The following is a 27,930-nucleotide window of genomic DNA, read 5'->3' on the forward strand; positions in this document are numbered from 1 at the left end:
AAGACTATGCCCCCTAGTTCTAGTTTCACCCATCATCGGGAACATCTTCCCCGCATCCACCCGATCCAACCCCTTCACAATCTTATATGTTTCAATAAGATCGCCTCTCATTCTTCTGAACTCCAATGAGTAGAGTCCCAATCTACTCAACCTCTCCTCATATGTCCATCCCCTCATCCCCGGGATTAACTGAGTGAACCTTCTTTGTACTGACTCGAGAGCAAGTATGTCCTTTCTTAAGTATGGACACCAAAACTGTACGCCGTATTCCAGGTGCGGTCTCACCAATACCTTGTACAACTGAAGCAATACCTCCCTATTTTTATATTCTATCCCCCTAGCAATGAAAGCCAACATTCCATTAGCCTTCTTAATCACTTGCTGCACCTGCATACTAACCTTTTGAGTTTCGTGCACCAGGACCCCCAGATCCCTTTGTACTTCAGTACTTTCCAGTTTCTTGCCATTAAGATAATAACTTGCTCGACGATTTTTCCTGCCAAAGTGCATAACCTCACACTTTCCAGTATTGTATTCCATCTGCCAAATCTCTGCCCACTTACTTAGCCTGTCGATGTCCCCTTGCAGGTTTTTTATGTCCTCCTCACTCACTACTTTCCCTCCCATCTTAGTATCATCTGCAAACTTTGATATGTTACACTCGGTCCCCTCCTCCAAATCGTTAATATAAATTGTGAAGAGTTGGGGACCCAGCACTGTAGCAAGACATCCTTGTTCCTGTACTCGAACCCTCTTGCTACAAAGACCAACATACCATTTGCCTTCTTAACTGCCTGCTGCACCTGCATGCTTACCTTCAGCGACTGGTGCACAATAACACCCAGGTCTCTTTGCACTTCCCCTTCTCCCAATCTATTGCCATTCAAATAATAATCTGCCTTCCTGTTTTTGCCACCAAAGTGGATAACTTCACATTTCTCCACATTATAGTGCATTTGCCATGTTTCTGCCCAATCACCCAACCTGTCCAAATCGTACTGGAGTTTCACGACATCCTCCTCACAGCTTACCCTCCCACCCAGCTTTGTGTCGTCTGCAAATTTGGAGATATTACATCCAATTCCCTCGTCCAGATCATTAATATATATTGTGAACAGCTGGGGTCCTAGGACCGATCCTTGCGGTACCCCACTAGTCACTGCCTGCCACTCGGAAAACGACCCGTTTATTCCAACTCTTTGCTTTCTGTCCGCCAACCAGTTCTCTATCCAAGTCAATACCTTGCCCCCAATCCCATGTGCCTTAATTTTGCATGCTAATCTCTTATGTGGGACCTTATCGAAAGCCTTCTGAAAGTCCAAATACACCACATCCACTGGTTCTCCCTTATCTATTTTACCAGTTACATCCTCAAAAAATTCCAGTAGATTAGTCAAGCATGATTTACCTTTTGTAAATCCATGTTGACTTTGTCCGATCCTGTCACTGCTTTCCAAGTACTCTGCTATTACATCTTTTATAATAGACTCTAGCATTTTCCCCACTACCGATGTCAGGCTTACTGGTCTATAATTCCCCACTTTTTCTCTACCACCTTTTTTGAATAGTGGGGTAACATTAGCTACCCTCCAATCCATGGGTACCGTTCCAGAGTCTATCGAGTTCTGGAAGATGACCAGCAATGCATCTACTATCTCTAGGGCCACCTCCTTAAGTACCCTGGGATGTAGACCATCAGGCCCTGGTGATTTATCGGCCTTCAGTCCCATCAATTTTCCTAACACCATTTCCCTACAAATACTGATTTCTTTCAGTTCCTCCCTTTCATCAGACCCCATGTTCCCCGGCATCTCTGGGAGGTTATTTGTGTCCTCCTTTGTGAAGACAGAACCAAAGTATGTATTTAGTTGGCCTGCCATTTCCTTGTTTCCCATTATAAATTCCCCTGATTCTGACTGTAAGGGACCTACGCTTGACTTCACCAATCTTTTTCTCTTCACATATCTATAAAAGCTTTTACAGTCCGTTTTTATGATCCCTGAAAGCCTACTCTCATATTCCATTTTCCCTTTCTTAATTAATCCCTTTGTCCTCCTTTGTTGACTCCTAAACTGCTCCCAATCCTCAGGATTATTGCTTTTTCTAGCCGATTTATATGTCCTCTCCTTGGATCTTATGCTATCCCTAATTTCCCTTGTTAGCCACGGTTGAGTCACCTTTTTTGTTTTATTTTTATGCCAAACTGGGATGAACAAATTCTGTAGCTCATCCATTCGGTCTTTGAATGTTTGCCATTGCCTATCCACCGTCAACCCTTTGAGTGACATTCCCCAATCAATCCTACCCAACTCGCTCCTCAGACCATCGTAGTTTCCTTTATTTAAATTGAGGACCCTTGTCTCTGAGTTAACTACTTCATTCTCCATCTTAATGAAGAATTCGATCATATTACGATCGTTCCGACCCAAGGGGCCTCATACAACAACATTGCTAATTAATCCTTTCTCGTTACATAATACCCAGTCTAAGATGGCCTGATCTCTGGTTGGTTCCTTGACATATTGGTCCAGGAAACCATCCCGTAAACACTCCAGGAATTCCTCCTCCACAGTATTGTTACTAATTTGGTTGGCCCAATCTATATGTAGATTAAAGTCACCCATGATGACTGCTGTGCCCTTATTGCACGTTTCTTTAATGCCATCCCCAACCTCCACCTTACTGTTTGGAGGTCTATATACCACTCCCACTAATGTTTTTTTCCCCTTAGTATTTCTCAATTCTACCCATACAGATTCCACATCATCAGAGCTAATATCCTTCATTACAATTGTATTAATCCCTTCTTTAACCAGTAATGCTACCCCACCTCCCTTTCCTTTTTGCCTATCTTTCCTGAATATCGAATACCCCTGGATGTTGAGTTCCCAGTCTTGGCCATCCTTGAGCCACGTTTCCGTAATCCCAACCAAATCATATTCGTTTACCTCTATTTGCGCAGCCAATTCATCCACCTTATTACAAATGCTCCTCGCATTAAGACACAAAGCCTTCAGGCTTGTTTTTTTAATGCTCTTAGACCTATTGGAATTATTATTTACTGTGGCCACGTTTGACAAATGCAAAATAAGTGCAAGTGGCTCTGATTTGTGTCCATGTATGATTTTTTCCTCCAGACAGCAGGGTTGAAACATTTATATTTCAGTTACACTTGAATGACCTGAGAGTGGAATTGTACATACTTAGCAGGTGTTTTCAACATTGTGATTCAAAGGAATGGAAACTTATGGCTCCTTCAAGGTGAGACACAGTTTTCACAGCTGAACAGTGTCTTTCAGGTGCTTTTTTTTTGTTGTTACTTAAAACTACTCAACTTGTTGAGCCTCAACAAAGATACAGATGGGAGCCCATGTCTCACCTGTTTTTCATTTACAAAACAAATTCAAACTAAAAGATATTTTGCAATTTCTGTGGGTCCAGGGTGGGGCCTCACCCGCCAAGAGCCATGCTGTAATAATATTACGCCATGCGTAAGTGCATAATCTTCCTGGGCTACCCGTGCAGGACATCCTTATATGTGCTCCTGACAGATGAGATGCCACAGAAGATTTGTCCTTACAAACCTGATGTGCATATTGGGGAGATCTTATCTGTGTACAAGTCCTCTGTGTACAAGTCTAGAAGCTTGTTGCAGTTATGGGGGGAAAAAAACCATAATTGCCGATATAATTACTTGCAGCATTCCCCATCTTTTTTTACTTTCTGTCAGCCTACATCCTCCAATAAACCTGCTCAAATTCTGGAGAGGTAGTGAGTGGGAGAATTATGCTTTGTACGTTTCCTGGGAGAGAATTACATTGTTTCCTGAACAAGCTGGGAGAATGAGTTTTGGGAATTTAAAATGGGTACAAAAGCCTTCCTTATCACTGTGCCACCCAGTGTCACTTACCTTGATATGCTTTGCACTTCGTTTGTGTCTTCTGCGACGAAGCAGTCGTTCTCGGTCCTAAAATAAAAGGAAATCCACAAGGCTGAAATTGGGCATGTTCGAGAAAGCCCCACTGAACTGACAGCAGCCTCCCATAAATACCGTCTCATTTAATAAAAAAGATAAACAGATAGTTTCATTACGTGGGAACACCTCCCAGTCTGAACAATCCATTTGACGTACAGTGAGTTCCATATGCAATGCAATGCTCTGTTGAAAAAGAAACACCTTTTCTACAGAAAGACAATGATGTACAAGCCAATATGCACATTTGTGGTCTTTTTAAATGTTGCATGACATACTAACAAAAATATATTTCTGTCTTTAATCCATCTCTGCATTTATGGCTGCTCAGGATGCTGGCTAGCTCTGCACTGACTAAACCTGAAGGTGCAAACCTAATTCATTTCCACAGAATTTTCAAGTCAGCTAGATTTTAAAAAGATGTCAAAAATATACATAAATACTGTGGCAACAAGTGCAGGTCAGAGGCTGGGTATTTTGTGGCGAGTGTCTCACCTCCTGACTCCCCAAAGCCTTTCCACCATCTACAAGGCACAACTCAGGAGTGTGATGGAATACTCTCCACTTGCCTGGATGAGTGCAGTTCCAACAACACTCAAGAAGCTTGACACCATCCAAGACAAAGCAATCCGCTTGATTGGCACCCCATCCACCACCTGAAACATTCACTCCCTCCACCACCGGCATACCGTGGCTGCAGTGTGTACCATCTACAAGGTGCACTGCAGCAACTCGCCAAGGCTTCTTCGGCACCACCTCCCAAACCCAAGATCTCTACCACCTAGGAGGACAAGGGCAGCAGGTGCATGGGAACATCACCACCTCCAAGTCACACACCATCCTGACTTGGAAGTATATCGCTGATCCTTCATCGTCACTGGGTCAAAATCCTGGAACACTCTACCTAACAGCACTGTGGGAGTAGCTTCACCACACGGACTGCAGCGATTCAAGAAGGTGGCTCACCACCATCTTCTCAATGGCAATTAGGGATGGGTAATAAATGCTGGCCTTGCCAGTGACGCTCACATCCCAGGAATTAATTTTTACAAAGTACTAGTGAAAGTTTCAAAGGGTTTAACGTTGGAACAGTGTTTATATTCCAACCAACAAAGACAACAAGGTCTTGAAATTATGTTGTGTGAAGGTAAACATATGGAGGTTTAATGCTTTCAAATGAAATTCCTTGGTCTGCTGTTTTAACTGAGGCATTTTCCACTTCAAAATAAGCAGCTTAATGTATCCATTAAAGTAATAGACCAAGAAATGTTACAGGGACATATTAAGCATTCGCACATTATTCTTCACACAATGACGTTTCAAGCACTGATATCGGAATAAAGCATTAACATTCCCCTCGTATTCTATTAAAAGGTCATTGGGGAGTGCTCTGTACTCATGTTTACAGCTAGTTCGTGGAAAGAAAATCCCTTCAAGATTGTTGTGTCACTGAAACTATTTGTTGTAAAGATTAATAAGTGTCCTTTGATTGCAGTTTCTTTAGAATCAACTCTTGGCATGTATTAAAAATATACCACAGCTTCTTTAGACATGTTAAATATATCACTTGAAACAATAGTTCTGCTGCTTACAGTCCACTTAAATCCATGCAGGTAGAATACGCTTTAAATTCAGGTTTGAAAAGCAAAACCTGGTAGAAATAAAATGATAATTGGCAGCGCTATGGAACATGCAGTGCATTAGAATGGGATGATGCAGATTTGATGCTTCACTCTACTCTGTGCTCAGTCTGAACTGTGCCAAGTGGGGAGGTGCTGGCTGTGGGCCCGAGTGCCTTCCTGAGGAGACAATGGAAATTTGTACGGCAGCGTCACTGCTGAGTCACGACTGCATGTCTCCCGCCAGCTGGTGAAAGTGGGCACTGGTGTACGCAAGCTGCAGAGGCAGAGGTGTGGCATCTAACAACGCCAGGAAGAAAACTGAGCGTGTTTATTCTTCACTGGTGGGTAGGTGCCTTCGGCAATAAAGAAATGATAGTGGGTATAATAATATCATGGATACCAGCATGACAGTGAGATTCGGAGGACTTACCCTAGTCAAGTCATCAATGATGTTCTGCTGTTCAAGAACTTGAAGCTTTAAAAAGTCTACTTCTTGTTCTTCATGAGCTTGGTCAAGGTCATTTAAGGAGCGTAATTTCTTCAGGGGTGGATGAGAGCCGATTTTCTCTTTCTGTAGAATGAAGGAAACATTTTTTAAAAGACATTAGTAAAAAAGGCAATGATCCTTTGGGAAGCATTTATTACCTCGCTTAGGTGAAATGGCAATGCTGTCGTGCCTGGGCTGCAATCAGAATGTAATTGGAGACTACAGAGCGCAATCCTGACTACTTGTACTTCACTTGAGCTGGATACTACTTTAAGAAACCAAATATGAAGTGCTATATGCCACTTACTATACATCCCGCACCGATTTTGTTAGTTTTGCTATATTTTATATGTCTCCAACTCCTCCCCCCCACTGTGACTCTCAATATTCCTTAGCCACTACCAATGCCACCTTAATGTACATCTAAGAGATACATGATATGTTTACTGGGGTGATTTTCTTTCCCATTTGTGGTCTGAAATCAGTCATAAGATGAAAAAACATAGGCTTGGATTTTGCGGCGGGTAATGATGGCAAACTGTCAGCGCCCGCCATCATTACCCCTCTGAAACTGACCGTAACTTCAAGATTTACTACGTGCGCAGCTAAGCGCGGAAATCCTGATGTTGTGGCCAGTCATGCCTGCTCCGACACAGGCTGCACTGTGGAACCCCCGCCCCTTCCCCATAGTCGCCAATCAGTGAAACTGACGAAAACTTAAGCTTTTTCACGCTAATATTGCTGTTAAATATCCCATTAAATGTTGGGCCTTATTGGAATAGATGTAACTGGGGTTTTAACAGCGTACTGACTGCTAAACAAACATTATGGCTCTGAAAAATTAATTTTATATTTGTGGAATGTCAAATTTCCCCATTATGATAAAAATTCTTATATTTTTTTAAATATTTTTTTAAAGTTTTTTTTTAAGTTTGTTCATGATGTTTCAGCTTCTACCATATGTATGTCCCAATCTTTATTTCGCTCTCTGTAACATTTCTAAAAAGTGCATATAATCAGTGCTTTTCATTTCCTGGTTTGCTCTCTGGGAGAATTCTTCAATGTGATCGGCTACTTAAACAGCTTGATGATGTCACTGCTGCCCTACACCAGGAATCCCCTATTGTCAGCGTTACAGTCAATTACACGTCGAGGAAGCTAAAGTTTTCTGCGATCTCTGTGGGCAGCTTTCATCGAGGTCAGCGGCACCTCGGTGGCTTGAACTGGGCTGAGACAAAGCCCGGTCTGACCAGAGTACCATACAGATTGATCATGACTTTCTCTGATCATATTCCATTATTTGGCAAAAGCTCAACATTTAGATTCAGCTTGTAGAAATAATAACTTAAATACTCGTATATTGCTGCACACCCTACATAGACTCAAGTATGAAATTACTTTCAAATTCAGCATGCACAAATAAAAATGAGATATCCCAGTTGGTACTAATTAGTTAATTTTTGCCGCTTTCTGTAAATATAGTTTCATATACTACATTAAAAGTGCAATGTCAATGAACTCAGTAACAAACCATAATTGTGATATAGCTCACACTTCACAATGTGATGAGAGATTAGAGCACTTTAGTTAAGTCACTGTTTCTTGTTTTGAGATTAATGATGTAAATTAAACAAATGAGACATAATGGGCGAAGTGTGCAAAGCAGCGTCAACAACAGCAACTTGCATTTATATAGAGCCTTTAAAATAGAGAAACGCCCCAAGGAGCTTCCTAAGTTAATGTATGAAATTCACGCTGCACCAGGAAGGCAGAGTAAGATCAGGCCCCGGAGAAGATCACCCTCCCTTCCCCCCCACAGAGGATCAGCCCCTCGGAGTGTATCAGACCGCACCCCCCCCACCCCACCCGCCGCTGTAGAGGATCAGGCTCCAGCGAGGATCAGCCTCAGTAGAAGCTGTAAAAGGTAACCATTTTCTTTCCTTGTGGGGCCAGGGGGAGCAGGCGTGTGCCTCCTCCAGAACCCACGAGGAAAGATTAGGCGTCTTCTGCCCCGGACTTTCCTCTTCCTGAACACGAGACCTCTGTGAGATGCTCCCACGAGCCAATCCGGTCACCTCCAGGCCATGTGATTTTTCCGCTGCTTCCCACTGACTTTAGGTCCTGAATGGACAGGAAGTTGGCCAGTGGGATTTAAATGAGGCCGGGTAGTTAAACTAGCTGGTGCCTCATATCTGTAGCTGCGGTTGAGGTTCTAACTGCCCTCACCACCCACCTGCCCAAGACCCGACTGGGGTAAAAACCGCAGCCCATATCCTGGCTTTTTGAAAAGCTGGAATACATCAATTGCTTTCAATACCTCTAAACAAATATAAACAGAAGGTAATATGGATAACCTTGTAAAAGTCAGATATCATTTTACCCAAACAAAAGTATGTCATACTTGGAAATTACCATTTCTGCATTTTCTCTGTTAAGTACTTTGAGTTTCTCCTCCATGCGTTGCAAAGACTGAGTCAAATCATCGTTTCTCTTAGACAGGCACTTGTTCTTCTCCAGGAGAGGTTTACATTGTTTTTCGGCTTCACGAATTCGCTTCAGCTGGAAACACAAGTTCAAAATTAATTTTGTTTGACCTTTTGTCTCCTTACCGACATGTCACACGATTGTTGGTGTCCTCGGGCATTACACAGTTCTGAATGTGCAATGGTGTCAACTAGTCAGCCCCTTAGGTCCAGTCAATAATAATATGTTATAAAGATTGAGCAAATTCAGCCAATGCAATGTAATCCCATTTAAAATCTATTCTTCCATGTGAAGTGCAGCATTGGAAGTAACTGAATAATCTTTAGACTTGTACTTAAAACTAGAAGTTAACTGAACTTTGTGCTTAATTGAGGTATTATTTATAATCTTAAGAGGCTCACTACATGGTCAAGCATTTGGAGCATGTTTGTTTTACTGTGAGAGGCGAAATGGTCAAGAACCATCATGATGAAAGCCAACCATTGAGCCTACATGAATTTATTTTCCCTCATCAAATCTAATGGAGCCATGAGTGAGTGAGCTTGAGAAAGCTCAGAATTGATGTAACCATGGTTTCCCCAAGAGTTATGAGTTGGTGTGGTCTACTGCGCACACCTCAGGCGGTTTAGTCAGGAATTTCCCGGGGTTGATTGCCAAGACACCCAATCAATTAATCTTGGAATAGCCTATGGCCCAAGAGGGAGCAACCTTCAGGTGGTCATAAAATTGATTTATCATAAATAATGGAGTACAAAAGGTACATTGAAGAATCCTATTCTTTGCTGGGGAATGATTTTTCCGGTATCCTTATTTCAAGTTCTTCCTTCAGGGGCACTTGAAGACCATTACCCACCCCCTTTTCATTGAAAACTATTAATATTTTCTCCCACTCGTGATACACCATTGTGGGATTTAATAATATATAGCATCAAAATACACATTTGAAATTGAAGTCAATATTGTTAAATATATCCCATATTGTGTTCTATTAAAACATCGCTTTTCAGATTAAAATTGAACATAAAAATGTTGACATTTTATGGTCAAAATCTCAGGGCTGCATTTTGCAGGGGGTCAGTGGGCACGATCGGTGGGGGGGTCGGGCGGGAAAATGTTTCTTTTCCCCAGCGGGTTGGAACCTCGCTGTGAACCTGCCGCCACACGCCTTTTCCAAGTGTCGGGTCTGCCAGCGCTGAGCAGACCCGGCACGCAGTGGCGGGGGAGGCAATTAAAATCATTAGTGGCTTGGTTACAGCCACTTATCAATGGTTTTATCCCAGCTTTTTGGATTTGACAGTTCACCCACCGGTTTCCCGCTGTGCCTAGACCTCGTCAGTGAAGCTGAGGCAGGAGGTCACTTCAATGGTGTAGCACACTACAGCACAAATGTCAAAATAAATTTGGCCATGGTCCCTATAAGGAAACCAGCTGATGACGCATCATCAAATGACATCACTAGACCCATTTCCTCTAATTGGCCGGCAAACGCACAGGGCGGGCTTAACAAGCCCAATCAGGGTAAATTCATTTCAGAGGCCGGGATGGAGACAGCAACGGGGTCGTGACCTGCCACCGACATCGTCCTCCATGGACCCGCCGAGGGTCGTAAAATCGCGGCATCACTTTCTTTCAATTAAAATTCCAAATGGTAAGACAATCACAACCATTGACTTGGTAAACATATAATTTCTGTCCAACAGGTTAAGCAAATATGCTTGATCATTCATGGGAAGTGCCTCTCCCATTTCAAATTTCATCCCTAACCTTTGGCTCAAAATCATTTTCAATTTTAAAGATAGAAACATAACCAATAACACTACCCAAACAAACAATCACATTTTCTGACAAGTTAACCCGTTCAATGCTATAAACTAGTGTAATACAGTTACTTTATACCTAATTACCAATCTCACCAAAAATAATTGACATAGGAGTTACAGTACTCACTAGGAGACACCCTATAAGGAGGTCGGGACCCAGGAGCGAGGTCGAGACCCAGGAGCGAGGACGAGGCCCAGGAGCGAGGACGAGGCCGAGGCCCAGGAGCGAGGATGAGGCCCAGGAGCGAGGACGAGGCCCAGGGGCGAGGACGGGACCCAGGGGCGAGGACGAGGCCCAGGAGCGAGGTCGAGGCCCAGGGGCGAGGACGAGGCCCAGGAGCGAGGTCGGGACCCAGGAGCGAGGACGAGGCCCAGGGGCGAGGTCGAGGCCCAGGGGCGAGGACGAGGCCCAGGAGCGAGGTCGGGACCCAGGAGCGAGGACGAGGCCCAGGAGCGAGGTCGAGGCCCAGGAGCGAGGACGAGGCCCAGGGGCGAGGACGAGGCCCAGGGGCGAGGTCGAGGCCCAGGGGCGAGGATGAGGCCCAGGAGCGAGGACGAGGCCCAGGAGCGATGTCGAGGCCCAGGAGCGAGGTCGAGGCCCAGGAGCGAGGACGAGGCCCAGGAGTGAGGTCGAGGCCCAGGACGAGGCTCAGAAGCAAGGATGAGCCCAGCCAGCGAGGTCGAGGCCCAGAAGTGGCACAGCGTGGACCAGCAGCGGGGTCAAGAGGACCACACTGCAGCCTATGAAACCCAGGCACAGAGGACCTGCGGGAAGGAGAGAGGACAGTAGGCGTGTTTTTGTGTGTGTGTGTGTGTGTGTGTGTGTGTGTGTGTGTGTGTGTGTGCTAGGCCGATGTAGCAGAGCTTGGTCTCCAATCATCTTGGATCCCCTTACCAGTGGACCAAGACCTTGCTCTGTCAAGCCCGTGTGGTTGCTGGTGTGCAACAGCCACCCCACGTTGAAAGAATTCACGCACAGGTATCTTCCACCCTTTAAAATGAAGTTTGGGACCTGGAACATCAGGACACTCATGGACAACCCCAACAGCGACATACCAGAACACCGTACTGCTATCGTTGCCCAGGGGTTCAGATGTTTCGACATAGACGTCGTTGCCCTAAGCGAGACCCGGCGGGCAGGGGAAGGCCAGCTCAAGGAGCAAGGCGGTGGTTACACCTTCTTCTGGAAAGGCAAACCTGAAGAAGAACGCCGCCAACATGGGGTAGGCTTTGCCATAAAAAATTAGCTAGTTGAACGTCTCAGAGACTCTCATTGTGGAATAAACGAACGCCTCATGACTCTACGGCTCAACCTAGCCCGGAACCAGTGCGCTACGGTCATCAGTGCATACGCCCTAACACTGGAAGCAAAAGACGAGACCAAAGAGGAATTCTACTCCAGCCTTGAACAATCCCTGTCCCGAGTCCCAACAGGTGACAAGCTGATCCTCCTTGGTGACTTCAATGCCAGAATTGGAAAGGACACAGACCTCTGGGGAGGTGTGATCAGCAGACAGGGGGTAGGGAAAGCGAACTCCAACAGTACCCTCCTCCTGACAAAATGCTTAGAACATGGCCTTGTCATAACCAACACCTTGTTCCATCAGAGAGACAAGTACAATGCTTCATGGCAACACCCTCGCTCCATGCACTGGCATCTGCTGGACTACGTCACTGTCCGAGCGAGGGACCACAAGGATGTCCGTATCACCCACGCCATGACAGGAGCTGACGACTGCTGGACACACCACTGCCTAATCCGCTCTGTCATCTCCATCAACGTAGTCCCAAAACAGTGGCGGCAACAGAAGCAATGCCGCAGGAAAATCAACGCTGGAGCACCCAAAGACCCTGCTAAGAAAGCTCTATTCAGCCTGTGCCTCACAACCAACCTGACGACTCCCAGTGATTCAGAGGCACAGAGTGTCGACAGCACCTGATCTGCACTCAAGGCCTCCATAATCAGCACCTGTGAAGAGACGCTCGGTCACTCGACCAGGAAACACGAAGATTGGTTCGACGAGAACGACCTGGAGATCCAGGAGCTAATAAGCCGCAAGCGCAAGGCATTCCTGATCTGGAAACAGTAACAGAACTCGAGAGCAAGAAAGCAGCTCTACAGACACCTGAAGGACGAGGTCCAACAAAAATCTCGCAACCTAAAGAAAAGTTGGTGGATGGAGAAAGCGCAGGAGATCCAGCACCTAGCCGACAACCACGACGTGCGTGGATTCTTTAGCACAGTCAAGGCCGCCTACGGCCCAAGCACCAAGAACTGCGGGCCAAGAACGGAGAGGTACTCATCAAGGATAGAGAGGCAGTCAGTGCCCACTGGAAGGAGCACTTTGAAGATCTCCTTAACCGAGAATCTGTCTTCGACGCGAGTGTCCTCAACTCCATCCCGCAGCATGCTACCCGCCACCACCTCAGCACAACCCCAGCCCGGCATGAGGTTGAAAAGGCCATCCAACAACTGAAGAATAACAAGGCCTCAGGAACAGATGGAATCCCCGCCGAGGCACTAAAGCATGGCGGAGAAGCACTATTGGCACAACTACATGAACTAATTTCTCTTATTTGGAAGGAGGAGAGCATATCAGGGGATCTCAGAGATGCCGTAATCGTGACCATCTTCAAGAAAGGTGACAAGTCCAATTGCGGTAATTAGAGGAGTTTCCCTGCTGTCTGCCACAGGGAAAGTAATCGCGAGAATCCTCCTCAATCACTTTCTCCCAGTGGCTGAAGAGCTCCTCACAGAGTTGCAATGCGGATTCCGCCCACTAAGGGGCACAATGGACATGATCTTCACTGCACATCAACTACAAGAGAAATGCAGGGAACAGAACCAACCGCTGTATATGGCCTTCTCTGACCTCACAAAGGCCTTTGACACCGTCAACCGTGAGGGATTATGGAGTGTCCTCCTCAAATTCGGCTGACCTCAAAGGTTTGTCAACATCCTCCGCCTGCTTCACGACGACTTGCAAGCTGTGATCCTGAACAACAGACCCAATTCACGTACGGACCAGGGTCAAGCAAGGCTGTGTCATCGCACCAACGCGCTTCTTGATCTTCCTGGCTGCAATGCTCCATCTCACCCTCAGTAAGCTCCCCGCTGGAGTGGAGCTAATCTACAGAACAAACGGGAAACTGTTCAACCTCCATCACCTCCAGTCCAGATCCAAGGTCGTCCCATCCTCTGTCATCAAATTACAGTATGCAGATGACGCTTGCATCTGCGCACGCTCTGAGGCCGAACTCCAAACCATCGGCAACACTTTCACCGAAGCGTACGAGAACATGGGCCTTACACTAAACATCTGTAAGACAAAGGTCCTCTACCAACCTGCCGCCGCCACACAGTACTGCTACCCGATTATCAAAATCCATGACGAGGCCTTGGACAACGTGGACCACTTTCCATACCTCGGGAGCCTACTATCAACAAGGGCAGATGTTGATGATGAAGTCCAACACCGCCTTCAGTGTGCCAGTGCAGCCTTCGGTCGCCTGAGGAAGAGAGTGTTTGAAGACCAGGACCTCAAACCCAGCACCAAGCTCATGGTCTACAGAGCAGTAGTGATACCCGCCCTCCTGTATGCTTCAGAGACATGGACCATGTACAGCAGGTACCTCAAAGCACTGGAGAGGTACCACCAACGCTGCCTCCGCAAGATCCTGCAAATCCATTGGCAGGAGAGGCGCACCAACGTCAGTCTTCTTGCTCAGGCCTACATCCCCAGCATCGAAGCTTTGACCATGCTCGATCAGCTCCGATGGACGGGTCACATCGTCCGCATGCCCGATACGAGACTCCCAAAACAAGCACGCTACTTGGAGCTCTGACACGGCAAGAGAGCCCCAGGTGGGCAGAGAAAATGCGTCAAGGACACCCTCAAAGCCTCCTTGAAAAATTGCAACATCCCCACCGACACCTGGGAATCCCTGGCCCAAGACCGCACAAAGTGGAGGAGAAGCATCCGGGAAGGCGCCAAACACCTCGAGTCTCTTCGCTGGGAGCAAGCGGAAGCCAAGCGCAAACAGCGGAAGGAGTGCATGTCAACCCAAGCACCCCACCCACCCGCCCCTTCAACCACCGTCTGCCCCACCTGTAACAGAGACTGTAGGTCCCGCATTGGACTCATCGGTCACCTGAGAACTCATTTTTAGTGTGGAAGCAAATCATCCTCGGTTCCAAGGGACTGCTTAAGAAAAAGAGATAACCTTGCAAGCAATTAGTTAAAGGGAAAGGAAAGCCCAGGGAATACTGGGATGTATAATCCTATAGAGTAGTTTTCTAAGAAAAATGACATTTTATAAAAATTATCATTTCTAGTGAGGTAAATTTCCTCTTTTATATAAAGGAGTGATACGTTGAGGAATAAGTACTCCATATCGAATTTTTTCTCCATTAATGAGACATTTGGAAAAATGTCATGATGTGTCCAATGGTGTGGGTTTACCTTGGGTTCAGTCCATATTCTAGGAACCAGAGACGCCATTTATTCCCTTGAGTAACTGAGCTATTCAGATCAGGAAGGTCCCGGGTTCAATTGCCTGTTTCTACTGAGTTAGCGAATCTCTGGCAGGCTGGTAAGGGCAGAACAATTGGTCTCAGCGCCCATTGAATTAGGGAGGATGGTGACATTAACCAGGATTCTCCCTCCTAATTACCATCCATTGTCTACAATGTCTGCTACAGAATCAAGCTGGGCTGGGATGCTCCTCACGGAGAAATAGCTTGCTGAAGCTCAGGGCTGAATTTGCCTCTGGGGAAGTTTTGCTGCTGGAGGAGGGTCGGGTGCGACTTCTGCCCAAACTCATCAAAATCATAATATATGTTGTTGAGCTTTAGACTTAATCACCTACCAATTCGTTCCTTTCATCTACCAGCAATGTGTTTCTATCTTCTAGTTTCCGAATTGTTGAGTTAAGGTCTGCAATCTTGCGTTGGTTTCTCCGCAGGTCCTGTGTGAAAGAACATTAAATGATAACATTGTGCAATGCGGGTGAACAGTGACTGCAGCTGAGGGAGTGCTGATAAATACAACAACTGCTCACTGATGGCCGTTAGCTGTTTGTTCAGTTCATCTGAATCAAGAACGGCAACTAAACACGGAAAACACAATTCATCTTTTCTTGCTCTTCTATTTTCTCCACAATATTTATAGTTAAGAAAATGATGCCTTTAATTTCTAATTGATATGTTCTAAACATGGACAAGCTCAGTCTATGGGATCTCTATATTAATCTGAAAAGGAAACTTTTTATTTTCTATCTTTGTCAAGGAGGGAAAGGTCAAGAAGTCACTTAATGGAGTTATTCTTGAAGTGCAAACATTAAATTCTGGTAGAGCAAAGATTGATTTTCTTTGGATAGGATTTAATAAATTTTCTCAATGTAAAGTTGAGGGACCTATAAAAATGTCAGTATGCGGCAACAGGTAGTTAACACAACACCAGGGACTAATGCTGCATCTTCATATATTGCAGAAGTCTATTGAATAGTTTCTGTATTAAATCTTTCACTTGGCTTGATATTCATTTCATCAGGGCCAAAGAAATAATAAATATTTGAAAGCATATCTTTTAGAAAAAAAGACATATTTGGGAAACTGAAAAGTCATTTATAACGCACATTTGATACACATTCAATTCTGATGGAAGAACGAACTTGCATGTATATGGTACCTGTCACATCCTCAGGATGTCCCAAAGCACTTTACAGCCGATGGGTTACTCTCAAAGTGCCATCACTAGGGCCAGCCAGCCAGACTGCAATGGTCTTTTCCGTGTCTCTACACCCCTATGCTATGCATACAAATGTGATAGGCAGCTTGTGCACAACAAACAGCAAATTAATAAAAGACCTCATTGTAGGAATAGGAGTATTCCTAACAAATAATGGAGCTTGACTCGGAAGAACAACAAACAGGATTTTAATGTTGGATAAGATGAAATACAGCAAACAACGTGGATCGATGCAGGAGAGTCGTGGAACAGGTCTTTCCCCAGTGGGGACGCCACGAGGACTGTCTCGGCAGTCCGGAGGTTTGTGCGATGACGTCATCGCGTTTGCGTTGCTCGCGTTTCCCGTGCTCGGGGCGTCACATGACTTGCGACGTGACGTCACCACGTTTACCCGGCACCCAGCATCGGAGCTGGCCGTTGCGGCCGAAGTCGCGGGAGCGGGAGGCCGAGCTAGGCCGGCGCTTGCCGCAGGAGCGGGAGACCGAGCTGGGTCGGCGATTGCCGTGGGAGCGGGAAACCGAGCTGGCCCAGCTCGTGTTCTTAAAGGGGCAACGGCCCGAACATGCAAACAGTATATACACAACGTTGAAGAGAATTATGTACAACAGGTAAGAGACATTCGGTAGTGCCACTACATACGCCCCCCCAGAATTCGCTTCAACGGACAAAGTCAAACGGTGAAGTGGTCCGACTAGCTTGTCCGAAGGAATCCTGTAGTGCCGAGGCGGAGGCTGTTGGGCAGCTGGCAGTCAGGCGGGCGGTCGCACATGGTCTGCCGTAACGACGATGGTGTCCGGTGGTCTCGGCGGTCGTGCTGTCTCAACTTGGTGGGCGAGGTCTAAAGATGCTGGTCATGAGCGGATCTTTACGTGCGTCGTGGCGAATAAAACGTATCTGTCATGTGAAGGACCGTGGAGACGTGCAACCTCTGCAGCCCGTGGTTCGAAGCGGACGCCGGGGCGAAACAGCTGGCCGCGTCATAGTGACTGGCAGGTTTGGCAGACGTGGAACATGGCGCTGTTGGTGTTGTTAGGAAGTCTCCTGTCGAACGAAATCTGCAGGAACGCCATAACGGGCGATCCAGGAGGAAATGAACGTGGGTCTAGTCGGTCGGGTAACTCATCGAGCAGGCGAGCGAACTCATCGGCAGTCGGGAACGCACGGAACGGTGCGTGTCGTAATGTTACTACGGTAACAAAGAAGCGAGTTAACAGTTGCTGCGTTGATTAGTGATGAGGGTCGCGGCCGCAGGTTGCCCGTAGACCCGTACCTCGTTGTTCAGAGTGTCGGTTGTTGTATCGAACGTGGGGAAAACTGCCGGGAGGGCGGCAACGCCTCACCTTCACGCCGAACTGCGCGCAGTAGTTCAGTAGATGTCTGCTTTTGTTGCGGGGAAAACTGTAGAGAGGGCGGTAACGCTTTGAGTTGTTGTTGATTTAGGGGGAAAACTGCTGGGAGGGTGGCAATGCTTCGCTTTTGCGCTGAAAAGTGTGGTATAAAACACAACCAGCAGGCTGACGGGCTGGTGCATCGTCGGCGGGGAATGAGTCTTCGTGTTTCACGAGGGATGGGTCCTCGTGGATTGCGAGGAATGGGTCCTCGTGGTTTGCGAGGGATGGGTCCTCATGTTTCGCGAAGGATGGGTCCTCGTGGGTCATGAGGAGTGCGTCCTCGTGGTTCGTGAGGGATGGGTCCTCGTGGTTCACGAGGGATGGGTCCTCGTGGTTCGCGAGGGATGGGTCCTCGTGGTTCGCGAGGGATGGGTCCTCGTGGTTCGCGAGGGATGGGTCCTCGTGGGTCATGAGGAGCGAGTCCTCGTGGCAGCTCCGCGGGGGCACGCTCCGATCTTGAGGGTCCGAAAACCTGCGGAACCCACGCTTGGAGGGATTCATACTTGCTGTTGTTTTGGGAGCGGTCGTGGAGGCGGACGACCCGTAAGGCGGTGGAGCTGACAAATACGGAGATCTCGTTGGTCTGCGCCGCATCGATGTTCTTGGCGAACGGGGCTTCTACCTGAAGAAAGCACGAGGGCGGTTGCTGCTCCCTGAATTGCGGTAGCGACAGCGAAACGGCTGATGCTTCCATGGCGTGCTTCTTTTGTGAAAATCGTTCACAAAAATCGGGGTCCGGCTGCATTACGTTCGTGAAAAACGGGATCACCTCCCGGCTGCGCTTCCTTTGCGAATGCGTTCACAAAGACGGGGTTGCCTTTGTAGGAATTGGTGTTCGTCGGTTGTTGCTTGTCGAATGTTGTTCGCTGTGCTCTTCCTCTGTGAAATCGTTCACAGAGACGGGGTTCAGGTTGTGCGCGTCGTCCGTGAAAAACGTTCACGGAGACGGGGTCACCAATGTAGGTTTTGAAGAAGTCCTGCCCTCACGTCGTTGGGTCACCAATGTAGGAATAGGAGTATTCCTAACAAATAATGGAGCTTGACTCGGAAGAACAACAAACAGGATTTTAATGTTGGATAAGATGAAATACAGCAAACAACGTGGATCGATGCAGGAGAGTTGTGGAACAGGTCTTTGCCCAGTGGGGACGCCATGAGGACTGTCTAGGCAGTCCGGAGGTTTGTGCGATGACATCATCGCGTTTGCGTCGTGACGTCATCGCGTTGCTCACGTTTCCCGCGCTCGGGGCATCACGTGACTTGCGACGTGACGTCATCGCGTTTGCCCGCGCTTGGGGTGGTCACGTGACTCGCTTGATGATGTCACCGCGTTTTCCCGGCACCCGGCATCGGAGCTGGCCGTTGCGGCCGAAGTTGCGGGAACGGGAGGCCGAGCTAGGCCGGCGCTTGCCGCGGGAGACCGAGCTGGCCCAGCTCGCGTTCTTAAAGGGGCAATGGCCCGAACATGCAAACAGTATATACACAACGTTGAAAGAATTATGTACAACAGGTAAGAGACATTCGGCAGTGCCACTACATCATAATCCATTTTTGGTGATGTTGGTTGAGGGAGGATTGTTGGTCAGGGCACTGGAAGAACTCCTTGCTCTTCTTTGAATAGTGCCATGGGAAATTTACGTCTATTCAATTATACAAACAGGGCTGCAGTTTAACATCTTACCCAAAAGTCAGCACATCTGACAATGTAGTACTCCCTCCATACTGCACTGAACTGTCGGCCTAGATTATGTGATCAGGACTGTAGCGGGGTTTAAACCCACAATCTATGACTCAGGGATCACAGTACTACCAACTGAGTCAAACTGACACTTGGCCTAATAGAAGCTTATATAAAATAAATTATTTTGCGATCGCCTAAGCTCCATATCAATGATTTGGATGAGGGAACTGAAGGTAACATTTCCAAATTTGCTGATGATACAAAGCTAGGTGGCAGTGGCAGTTGCAAAGAAGATGTGAAGAGGCTTCAAGGGGATTGCGACAGGCTCAGTGAGTGGGCGAGAACATGGCAGATGGAATATAATGTGGATAAATATGAAGTTATCCACTTTGGTAGAAAAAACAGAAAGGCAGAGTATTTCCTAAATGGTGAAAGATTGGGGAATGCTGATGTTCAAAGGGACCTGGGTATCCTTGTACATGAGTTACTGAAAGTGAATGTGCAGGTGCAGCAAGCCATTAGGAAGGCAAATGGTATGCTGACCTTCATTACAAGAGGATTTGAGTACAGGAGTAAAGAAGTCTTCCTCCAATTATATAGGGCCTTGGTGAGGCCTGTGTACAATTTTGGTCTCCTTACCAAAGGAAGGATATACTTGCCATAGAGGGAGTGCAACGAAGGTTCACGAGATTGATTCCTGGGATGGCGGGACTGTCACAGAATCACAGAATCACAGAAACCCCACAGTGCAGATAGAGGCCATTTCGGCCCATCGAGCCTGCACCGACACATATCCCACCCGATCCCCATAACCCCTACACCAACACATATCCCACCCTATCCCCGTAACCCCACATATTTTAATCTCCCTAACACTAAGGGTCAATTTATCATGGCCAATCAACCTAACCCGCACATCTTTGGACTGTGGGAGGAAACCAGAGCACCCGGAGAAAACCCACGCAAACACGGGGAGAATGTGCAAACTCCACACAGTCACCCGAGGCCGGATTCGAACCCGGGTCCCTGGCGCTGTGAGGCAACAGTGCTAACCACTATGCCACCGTGCTATGAAAAGAGATTGAGTAAACTAGGCCTGTATTCTCTTGAATTCAGAAGAATGAGAGGGGATCTCATTGAAGCATACAAAGCTAATACAAGGCTTGATAGAATGGATGCTGGGAGAATGTTTCCCTTGGCTGGGGAATCTAGAACCAGGAGCCACAGCCTCAGGATAAAGGGTAGGCCATTCAGGACTGAGATGAGAAGAAATTTCTTCACACAGAGGGTGGTGAATCTTTGGAATTCTCTACCCCAGAGGGCTGTGGAGGCTCAGTCATTGGGTATATTCAAAACAGAAGTCGATAAGATTTCTGACTAGTAAGGGCATCAAGGGATATGGCGATAGGGCCGGTGAATGGAATGGAGGCAGAAGATCAGCCATGATCTCATTGAATGGCGGAGCAAGCTCGAAGGGACGAATGGCCTACTCCTGCTCCTATTTCTTATGTTCTTATGTCCACTATATTCTACAAATATAGAGAATTGGCTTCTCCCTATTCCACAACTTGAGAATATAATCTAGACGGACACTCCAGTGAAGTACTGAGGGAGTGCTGTATTGATGAGAGTAGAGTCCTTTGAGTGAGATGCTAAACAAATGCCCTGCCTTCCATGCCCTGATTTCCTTCTACTGATCGAAGAAGAGAAGGGGATTCTCGCAGTATCCGGCCAACATTCTCACCTCACCCAAGGGTACCAAAAACAGATTAATTGGTCATTCAGCTCATTACTGTTTGTGGAATCTTGATGAGTGCAAAATATCTGTTGCATGTGGGCACAAGTGACTGCACTTCAAAGCCTTTCATTGTACACAAAACTTTTTAAGAAGGAGTTATATAAATGCATGTTTTTCTTTCTTGAATCAATAGTTATCTTACTCAAAACCTTTAAGCATATGCACTGCTTACCGGACTGCCTGGATGATCGGTGCTATCCCGTGCACTGCCCGGGATCTCCCGTTTAGGGCTGCTCACACCCATGTTGCATTCTGCTTCCTTCACCAAGAAGAGTTGCTCATCCAGAGCCTCCTTCTGGAGTTGAAGCTTCTGTGTGTAACCTATTTGCACCTCGAGCTCCTTCTCCAGGGAAAAGATAGTTCGATCTTTAGCTTTAATCTCATCCATCTTGAAACACAAATTAAACAGGTATTGAACACCAGTGTAAGTCAGGAGTCTCCCTCTGACCTTCTCTCTAGTGCCAGTCATAATTCTGTACCGTAATTTACCTCAGCAAGTAAATACTGAATGTAATGACTAATGAGCTGTGCGCTGCTGCCTAACTTACAGTTGCTTCAGCAGCAGAGATACTTTTTATTTCAAGTTTTTAAAAAATTTTCCTTCGTAGAAAAGACAAATATCTTTCCAATGTCATTGTACAGTTTTGTCATACAGTACTTCCAAGAGAATCCATCGGCACATTTGGGTTGTCGATATAGCTGGGGACAATGCGTTGCTTGGCACTCAGAATAATTTGTCCACAGTTGCTAGGGTTTGCCTGGGTGGATAGCCTATCAAGGGCCCTGTAAGTTGGATCATTGCCTTTTGTGGGTCAATGGGATGGGTCTTTTGTTAGCGTGCCTCCCCATTCTGATCTTCTTGAGCTCGGGTCCGTATATGTGTGGGAGTTGTCTGGGTCTTGGGGGTTTCCAGGAAAAGGTCTGATACCTGTTGACTTTCAGACAGAGTGTGTACAATATTCATTCTGACTGGCTTATGGAGGGACGCACTCTACTATAAGTAGGGGAGTGCATATTTTTCATGCATGGGTAGGCCCTCCAAGCAATGGTTGAATATGGAGACTTGTCCAGAATATACCCTCAAGCCAAAGTCATTCCAACAGTAACCCCTAAGGAGAGGTGGAGGTTGTGAATTATCTGTGGAGTGTGCTATGCTGAGCACATTTCTTATTGAAAATATATTGTATTCCATAAACCAGCTACTCCACTTAATAATAAATTGGGTAGCAGCAAGTTCAGCTGGGTCTCAGACACAGTTCTTCCATTTGAATCAAGGCTAAACTAATGAGATGAAACTCTCCACTTTCTTTACTATGAGTCCTAAGCAGAATGAGTTTGGGGCAGTTCAAGTAGATGTCAATTAACAGCAAAAACTGTCCGTCATTTGGCAACCAGAAGCCATATGAATGACTGGCATCAGAAATGGAAATGCCTCATTGGTTCAGCAGGGGTTGCTTCTCTGATGTTGGGGCAAGAGACGTTATTGGCACAGACGGGAGGAAGCTTCATGCTGCACCTGATCAGTTCTATAATTGATTGGGGAGTGATTAATACTGCCTCTGGATGAAAAGAGTTGGATCATTTTACGTAATCCAACACCCGCATCTCTCATCTTTTTTGCGCTCTAAAGCCCAAAATACCGGTAAATGTTCCACCTGTTTATCCGAGTTTGCCCTCCTCCCATTGAAGGCGCTATTCTGGTGGAATGTCACAATTCAGTTCTCTGGTACCTTGCCCAAGTCATTCTTCATGGGTTAGCCCAAACAGCAATTCTGCAGGCTGTCAGACACTGTGGGGCATCACATAGAAACATAGAAGATAGGAGCAGGAGTAGGCCATTCGGTCCCTCGAGCCTACTCCGCCATTCAATGAGATCATGGCTGATCATCCAAACTCAATACCCTGTCCCTGCCTTCTCCCCATATCACAGCTGCGCCTATGCCCGTCCTACCCAATGCCCAGACACATGGAATTTCCAGCTGGAATCAGAGTCTCGTGATCAGGAACACTGGCTGATTTTCTGTTTTTTCCCCTGGTGTAAGGGCACCAAAGCAAATTGTAATGCCTCCCACACGCAACACAGATGAGAGGGATTGAATCGGGAGTCTTCCAGGTCTATAAGGCTCAGGATCACATTAGGTGAAACATTTACCCATCAAGCACAACTTAGCTATGTCCGTATTTAGATGTTTGATTTGGATTAATTTCTAATGAGTCATTTCTTTTCTTTGTTATACAACTTTTAGATCTGGTTTGTAAAGTGGGAGTTGTGCTAATAAAGTTGTGCCTATATGGTGATCCCTACCACTGACTATTCCTGAAACTAATGCAGTACATTGAACGGGTTAACACCAGTGTAAAATAAATGCACACGGGAGTGTATTACGAGTGTACTACGCACTCTTACTTGAACATCATCAATCGGCATTCCTGCCCTTATAAACCGAGGTCACTATCGGGCACTTTGCCAATCTTTAAGGAAAAGAAAGGAATGAAAGGAATAAAAAAAAGCAATGTCCCAGATCTGGTCCCTTGACCATTGTGAGATAGTGGAGGAGAGAAGGATAACAGAAAAAAATAAAAGCACAATGAATTATCATCCATCACTTCCTTTGGAGACTAAAAGCAACACAAAATCAATAATGCTAAAGGTGAGGTTAGCCATAGCAGATTCAGGCAACAGCCACTTTTCTATGTATTATCTATCATATGTATTAAAAGCACAGAAAAGCAGGACCTGTTTGATTTTCCCGAAAGTCATACAGACTCCAAGTCAATTTTTTAAAATCAATTCCTGAGGGAGGTAAGTCGCCCTTTGTGTGCCTCCCCACTCCCAGTAAATGCAACTGTGTCTCTTGACATGTTTTGGGAAAAATACATCACCAACGCACTCAAGGATTGAAAGTAGCTGTTCACTTTTCTTCTGTAGCCAATCCCTCATAAGTGACAGTGGCCATACAGGAAATCCTCGCAAGTCTAGTTGGAAGATTTTTCCTTTGGGAAAATCTATTTGGTCTGGAGCATAACTGACGGCACTTAAATGAAGGTCAGCAGTTCCAAAGGAATCTCACATTGATCACACGCCAGCAGCGATGGTACAGATAGAGGTTTGTACTTTCTATGTTTTGAACAACGTAATTGTTAATCTAATAGTTCCTTTCATCTTTCATTGCAGTATAACATACAGTATAGAAGACTGTCAAATATGATACGTATTCAAGAGTGAAGACCAACCAACTCCTCATTTTCACAAGTATTTGCCAAAGCAATAAACATTGATTCAACAATTCAATAATAGTTAAAAATTTGAGAGAAACTTGCATTTGATTAGCGGAGAGTCGAGCCAGCCGTGGTTGCATGGTATGGAGTAGTATCCAACAGTGCCATCACAGTGTGCAATAGTGTACATGATGCCATTACCTGTGTGCACTCATCACAGAAGATGCAGCATGGTAGCTATTCAAATGTGGCTCTGGTGCGAGCTTATTTGATTTAATTTAATTTAATTTGGTAAATAAGTTAATTGAGGGCATTTATTTTGCATCACTCATCTCTGCCATTACTTTTTATTTGGAACACTCATCACAAGGGAGTTACCATGGTTATAGCTAGCCCTGCCTAATAAGTGCAAGTTATTTTTAAGTTGCTGAGGGCTCTCAGGAAAGTAGTTCTGGTCAGGTTGTTACTTCAGTTACTTGGAATAAATTTTCCAAATTCCTTTTGTAAGGAAGAAAAAGCACAACTAAAGGGAAAGTGTTATGCTCGTTTCAGGCAGTCACCACAGACGCCTATTGAGTGCCCAAACCAATATGGCGTTGCTGCGCTTCCAGCGACATCGCACTGCAGAATTTAACTTCATGGCTCCCGGAAAATGTGCAAATCACAATCCAAATACAGAAAAAGTACTGAGTAAGACTATAGATTGCGTGTACCAAAACTTCTCAGGTAATTTAAATGCTATCTACAAGTTGTGATTTCCAAAAACATACTAACTTTCAAAAGCTAATCAAAAATAAATGTTACCAGGCTCTTTTTCTTTTAACCATGAAAAATCATCTGACACATACAAAATTGGCCAAGATCACAACACTCTGGATTTCTAAAAAAGCAAACCCATTGAAATGATAATGGAACATTGGCAAGAGTCGAAGTCATGAAATCAATAGTCCTCACCAGCCTTCGGATGTCCTTTTCAGATTCCCATTTGATTTTGACAATGGCCTCTTGATGGGAATGGTACTCACTCCTCAAATTTCCAGCTTTTATCTTATCTGATTGAATCATGTTGTTCAGTGACTCCTCTACCTGTTTCTTGGCTGATTTCAGTTCACTTAGCTCCTGCAACAGTTTAAGGCGCTCAGAGTCAAATGCTTTCCGAGCATCGTCTCGGGCCTCATTAGACAATGCTGTTCTTACTTTGTCACTGCTGCCATCTCGCAGTGCATTCACAAGTGACTTAAGTCGCTGAATCTCGTGGTCTTTAATTTTTATCGTACGAGCCAGTTCCTGGTCATGCTGCTTTATTAATGTCTCTCTAACAGACTGCAGTTCTTTCATTTTATCCTCGTGGAGTTTGCTTTTCAAGTCTGTGACTGTTGCTGTGTGTTTGTGCTGCTCCTGTTCTCGTATACGTTTTACCTCTTGTACCTTTTCTCGTTCAAGCTTACTAACCTGAAAGCATAATAATGCAGAAAATTAGAATACCAAAACAAACAGCACACTGGAGAATACAATAGCAGATTAAATACCATACGAGGAACTGTACTAAAATTGCTCATTTTAATTGTCCAAATAATGACATTTCAATCTTTTATCAGTGAGTCAGACCAAAATTTGGCAAGAAAATTGAAAGTAATGCAAGGTCCTGCCATTTGTGAAGAACAAATGAGTCGATGAGTAACACAGTCCTCTCGCGTTTCATATGAGCATGAAATCAAAACAGAAGTGGTTCAAATGTAATTTGGATGGGTTATTCAGTGGGCAGCTTTAAGTTGCATTATGTTTTCCTTCCGCTCTTGAGAGTTGACCTGAAAGTGGTAGGAAGTTCTAAGGTGACCTGAAACAGAGGGAAACTAGTGCTGCTCAGTGACTCTTGCAATTATTCGAAACGTAATGTGGAATTTGGGAAAGTTGGTCATCTGTCTTGTCCAAGTTTATGGCAGGGCTATGGGGAAAAGGCAGGGGAATGGGATTAATTGGATAACTCTTTCAAAAAGCCGGCACAAGCACAATGGGCCAATTGTCCTCCTCCTGTGCTGTATGAGGTTACTGTTTTAGATTTCCTCTGTAGAAACATTTTGGTAACAAGGGTTAAAATTCAACTTTTGCAGACAATGGTTTCAGAAAGAACAGAGAATATGTTGATCAAGAGAAACTTTTATTGGTACTGACTGGCTGATGACTTAAGGTACTCTGTAGTTTTAGTCTGTAAAGCTGCTTTCAGCCTTGCTCCACTAGTATCCGAAACAAGGACATGTTTAGGATGGCTATCTAATTCTACTGCAGAAAGACATTTGTTTCGATTTTTCCAACTTTCTCTCCTCCTCGACTGAAGTTTGTGACTTGTGCAGAACTTTACTTCCACAGTAAGTTGCAGCCCTCAGGGGTATCTCGCCCAAACATCCAATCTTCCATGGAGGGTCGTGCAGCCTGTCTTAAACATAGAAGATAGGAGCAGGAGTAGGCCATTCGGCCCCTCGAACCTGCTCCGCCATTTAATGATATCATGGCTGATCATCCAAATTCAGTACCCTGTCCCTGCTTTCTCCCCATATCCCTTGATCCCTTTAGCCTTAAGAAATATATCTAACCCCTTCTTGAATATATTTAATGAATTGGCTTCAACTGCCTTTTGTGGTAGATAATTCCATAGGTTCACCACTCTCTGGGTGAAGAAATTCCTCCTCATCTCTGTCCTAAATGGCTTACCCCTTATCTTTAGACTGTGACCCCCTCCCCCCCACCCCCCCGCCATCGGGAACATCCTTCCTGCATCTAGCCTGTCTAGTCTTGTTAGAATTTTATAAGTTTCAATGAAATCCCCTCTCATTCTTCTAAACTCCAGCGAATATAAGCCCAATCGACCCAATCTCGCCTCATAAGTCATTCCTGCCATCCCAGGTATCAGCCTGGTGAATCTTCGCTGCACTCCCTCCATGGCAAGAACATCCTTCCTCAGATAAGGTGACCAAAACTGCACACAATACTCAAGGTGTGGTCTCACCAAGGCCCTGTACAACTGCAGCAAGACATCCTTGCTCCTGTACTCGAGTCCTCTCGCTATGAAGGCCAACATACCATTTGCCTTCTTAACCGCCTGCTGCACCTGCATGCTTACCTTCAGCGACTGGTGCACAAGGACACCCAGGCCTTATTGCACTTCCCTTTCTCCCAATCTATTGCCGTTCAGATAATAATCTGCCTTCCTGTTTTTGCCGCCAAAGTGGATAACCTCGCATTTATCCACATTATACTGTATCTGCCCAATCACCCAACCTGTCCAAATCATACTGGAGTTTCTCGGCATCCTCCTCACAGCAGACACACCCACCCAGCTTTGTGTCATCTGCAAACTTGGAGATATTACATCTAGTTCCCTCGTCTAGATCATTAATATATATTGTGAATAACTGGGTTCCAAAGACCGATCCCTGCGGTACCCCACTAGTCACTGCCTGCCACTCGGAAAAAGACCCATTTATTCCAACTCTTTGCTTCCTGTCTGCCAACCAGTTCTCTATCCAAGTCCCATGTGCTTTAACTTTACACGCTAATCTCTCATGCGGGACCATATCAAAAGCCTTCTGAAAGTCTTTCTTCACCCAACACCTACACAAAACCTTCAAACAGAAGTGACTGGAAGGTGATGAGAAGCAGGAAGCCATAGATGATCTTTTGCTTCCCTAGTCTGGGGGCAGTGATGTC

At 45.7% G+C, this 27,930-nt stretch overlaps 1 protein-coding gene across 2 annotated transcripts in view; it reads right to left on the reverse strand.

Moving 5' to 3' along the window:
- Positions 1-27,930, reverse strand: part of jakmip2 (janus kinase and microtubule interacting protein 2) — a 439,655-nt gene that overhangs the window by 191,961 nt on the left and 219,764 nt on the right. For both annotated transcript variants that reach the window (XM_085995146.1, XM_085995144.1), the window contains exons 4-9: positions 25,180-25,677; positions 21,179-21,394; positions 15,256-15,354; positions 8,495-8,641; positions 6,026-6,166; positions 3,911-3,967 (exon numbers count right to left, since the gene is read on the reverse strand). In XM_085995146.1, the coding sequence (XP_085851272.1) occupies positions 3,911-3,967; positions 6,026-6,166; positions 8,495-8,641; positions 15,256-15,354; positions 21,179-21,394; positions 25,180-25,677 (1,158 nt within the window). The remainder of the gene's footprint in view (positions 1-3,910; positions 3,968-6,025; positions 6,167-8,494; positions 8,642-15,255; positions 15,355-21,178; positions 21,395-25,179; positions 25,678-27,930) is intronic.

The sequence above is a fragment of the Somniosus microcephalus genome, chromosome 8 (assembly GCF_052327205.1).
Source record: "Somniosus microcephalus isolate GS21.2 chromosome 8, FLI_Smic_1.0, whole genome shotgun sequence".
In the NCBI taxonomy this organism is placed as follows: Eukaryota; Metazoa; Chordata; class Chondrichthyes; order Squaliformes; family Somniosidae; genus Somniosus; species Somniosus microcephalus.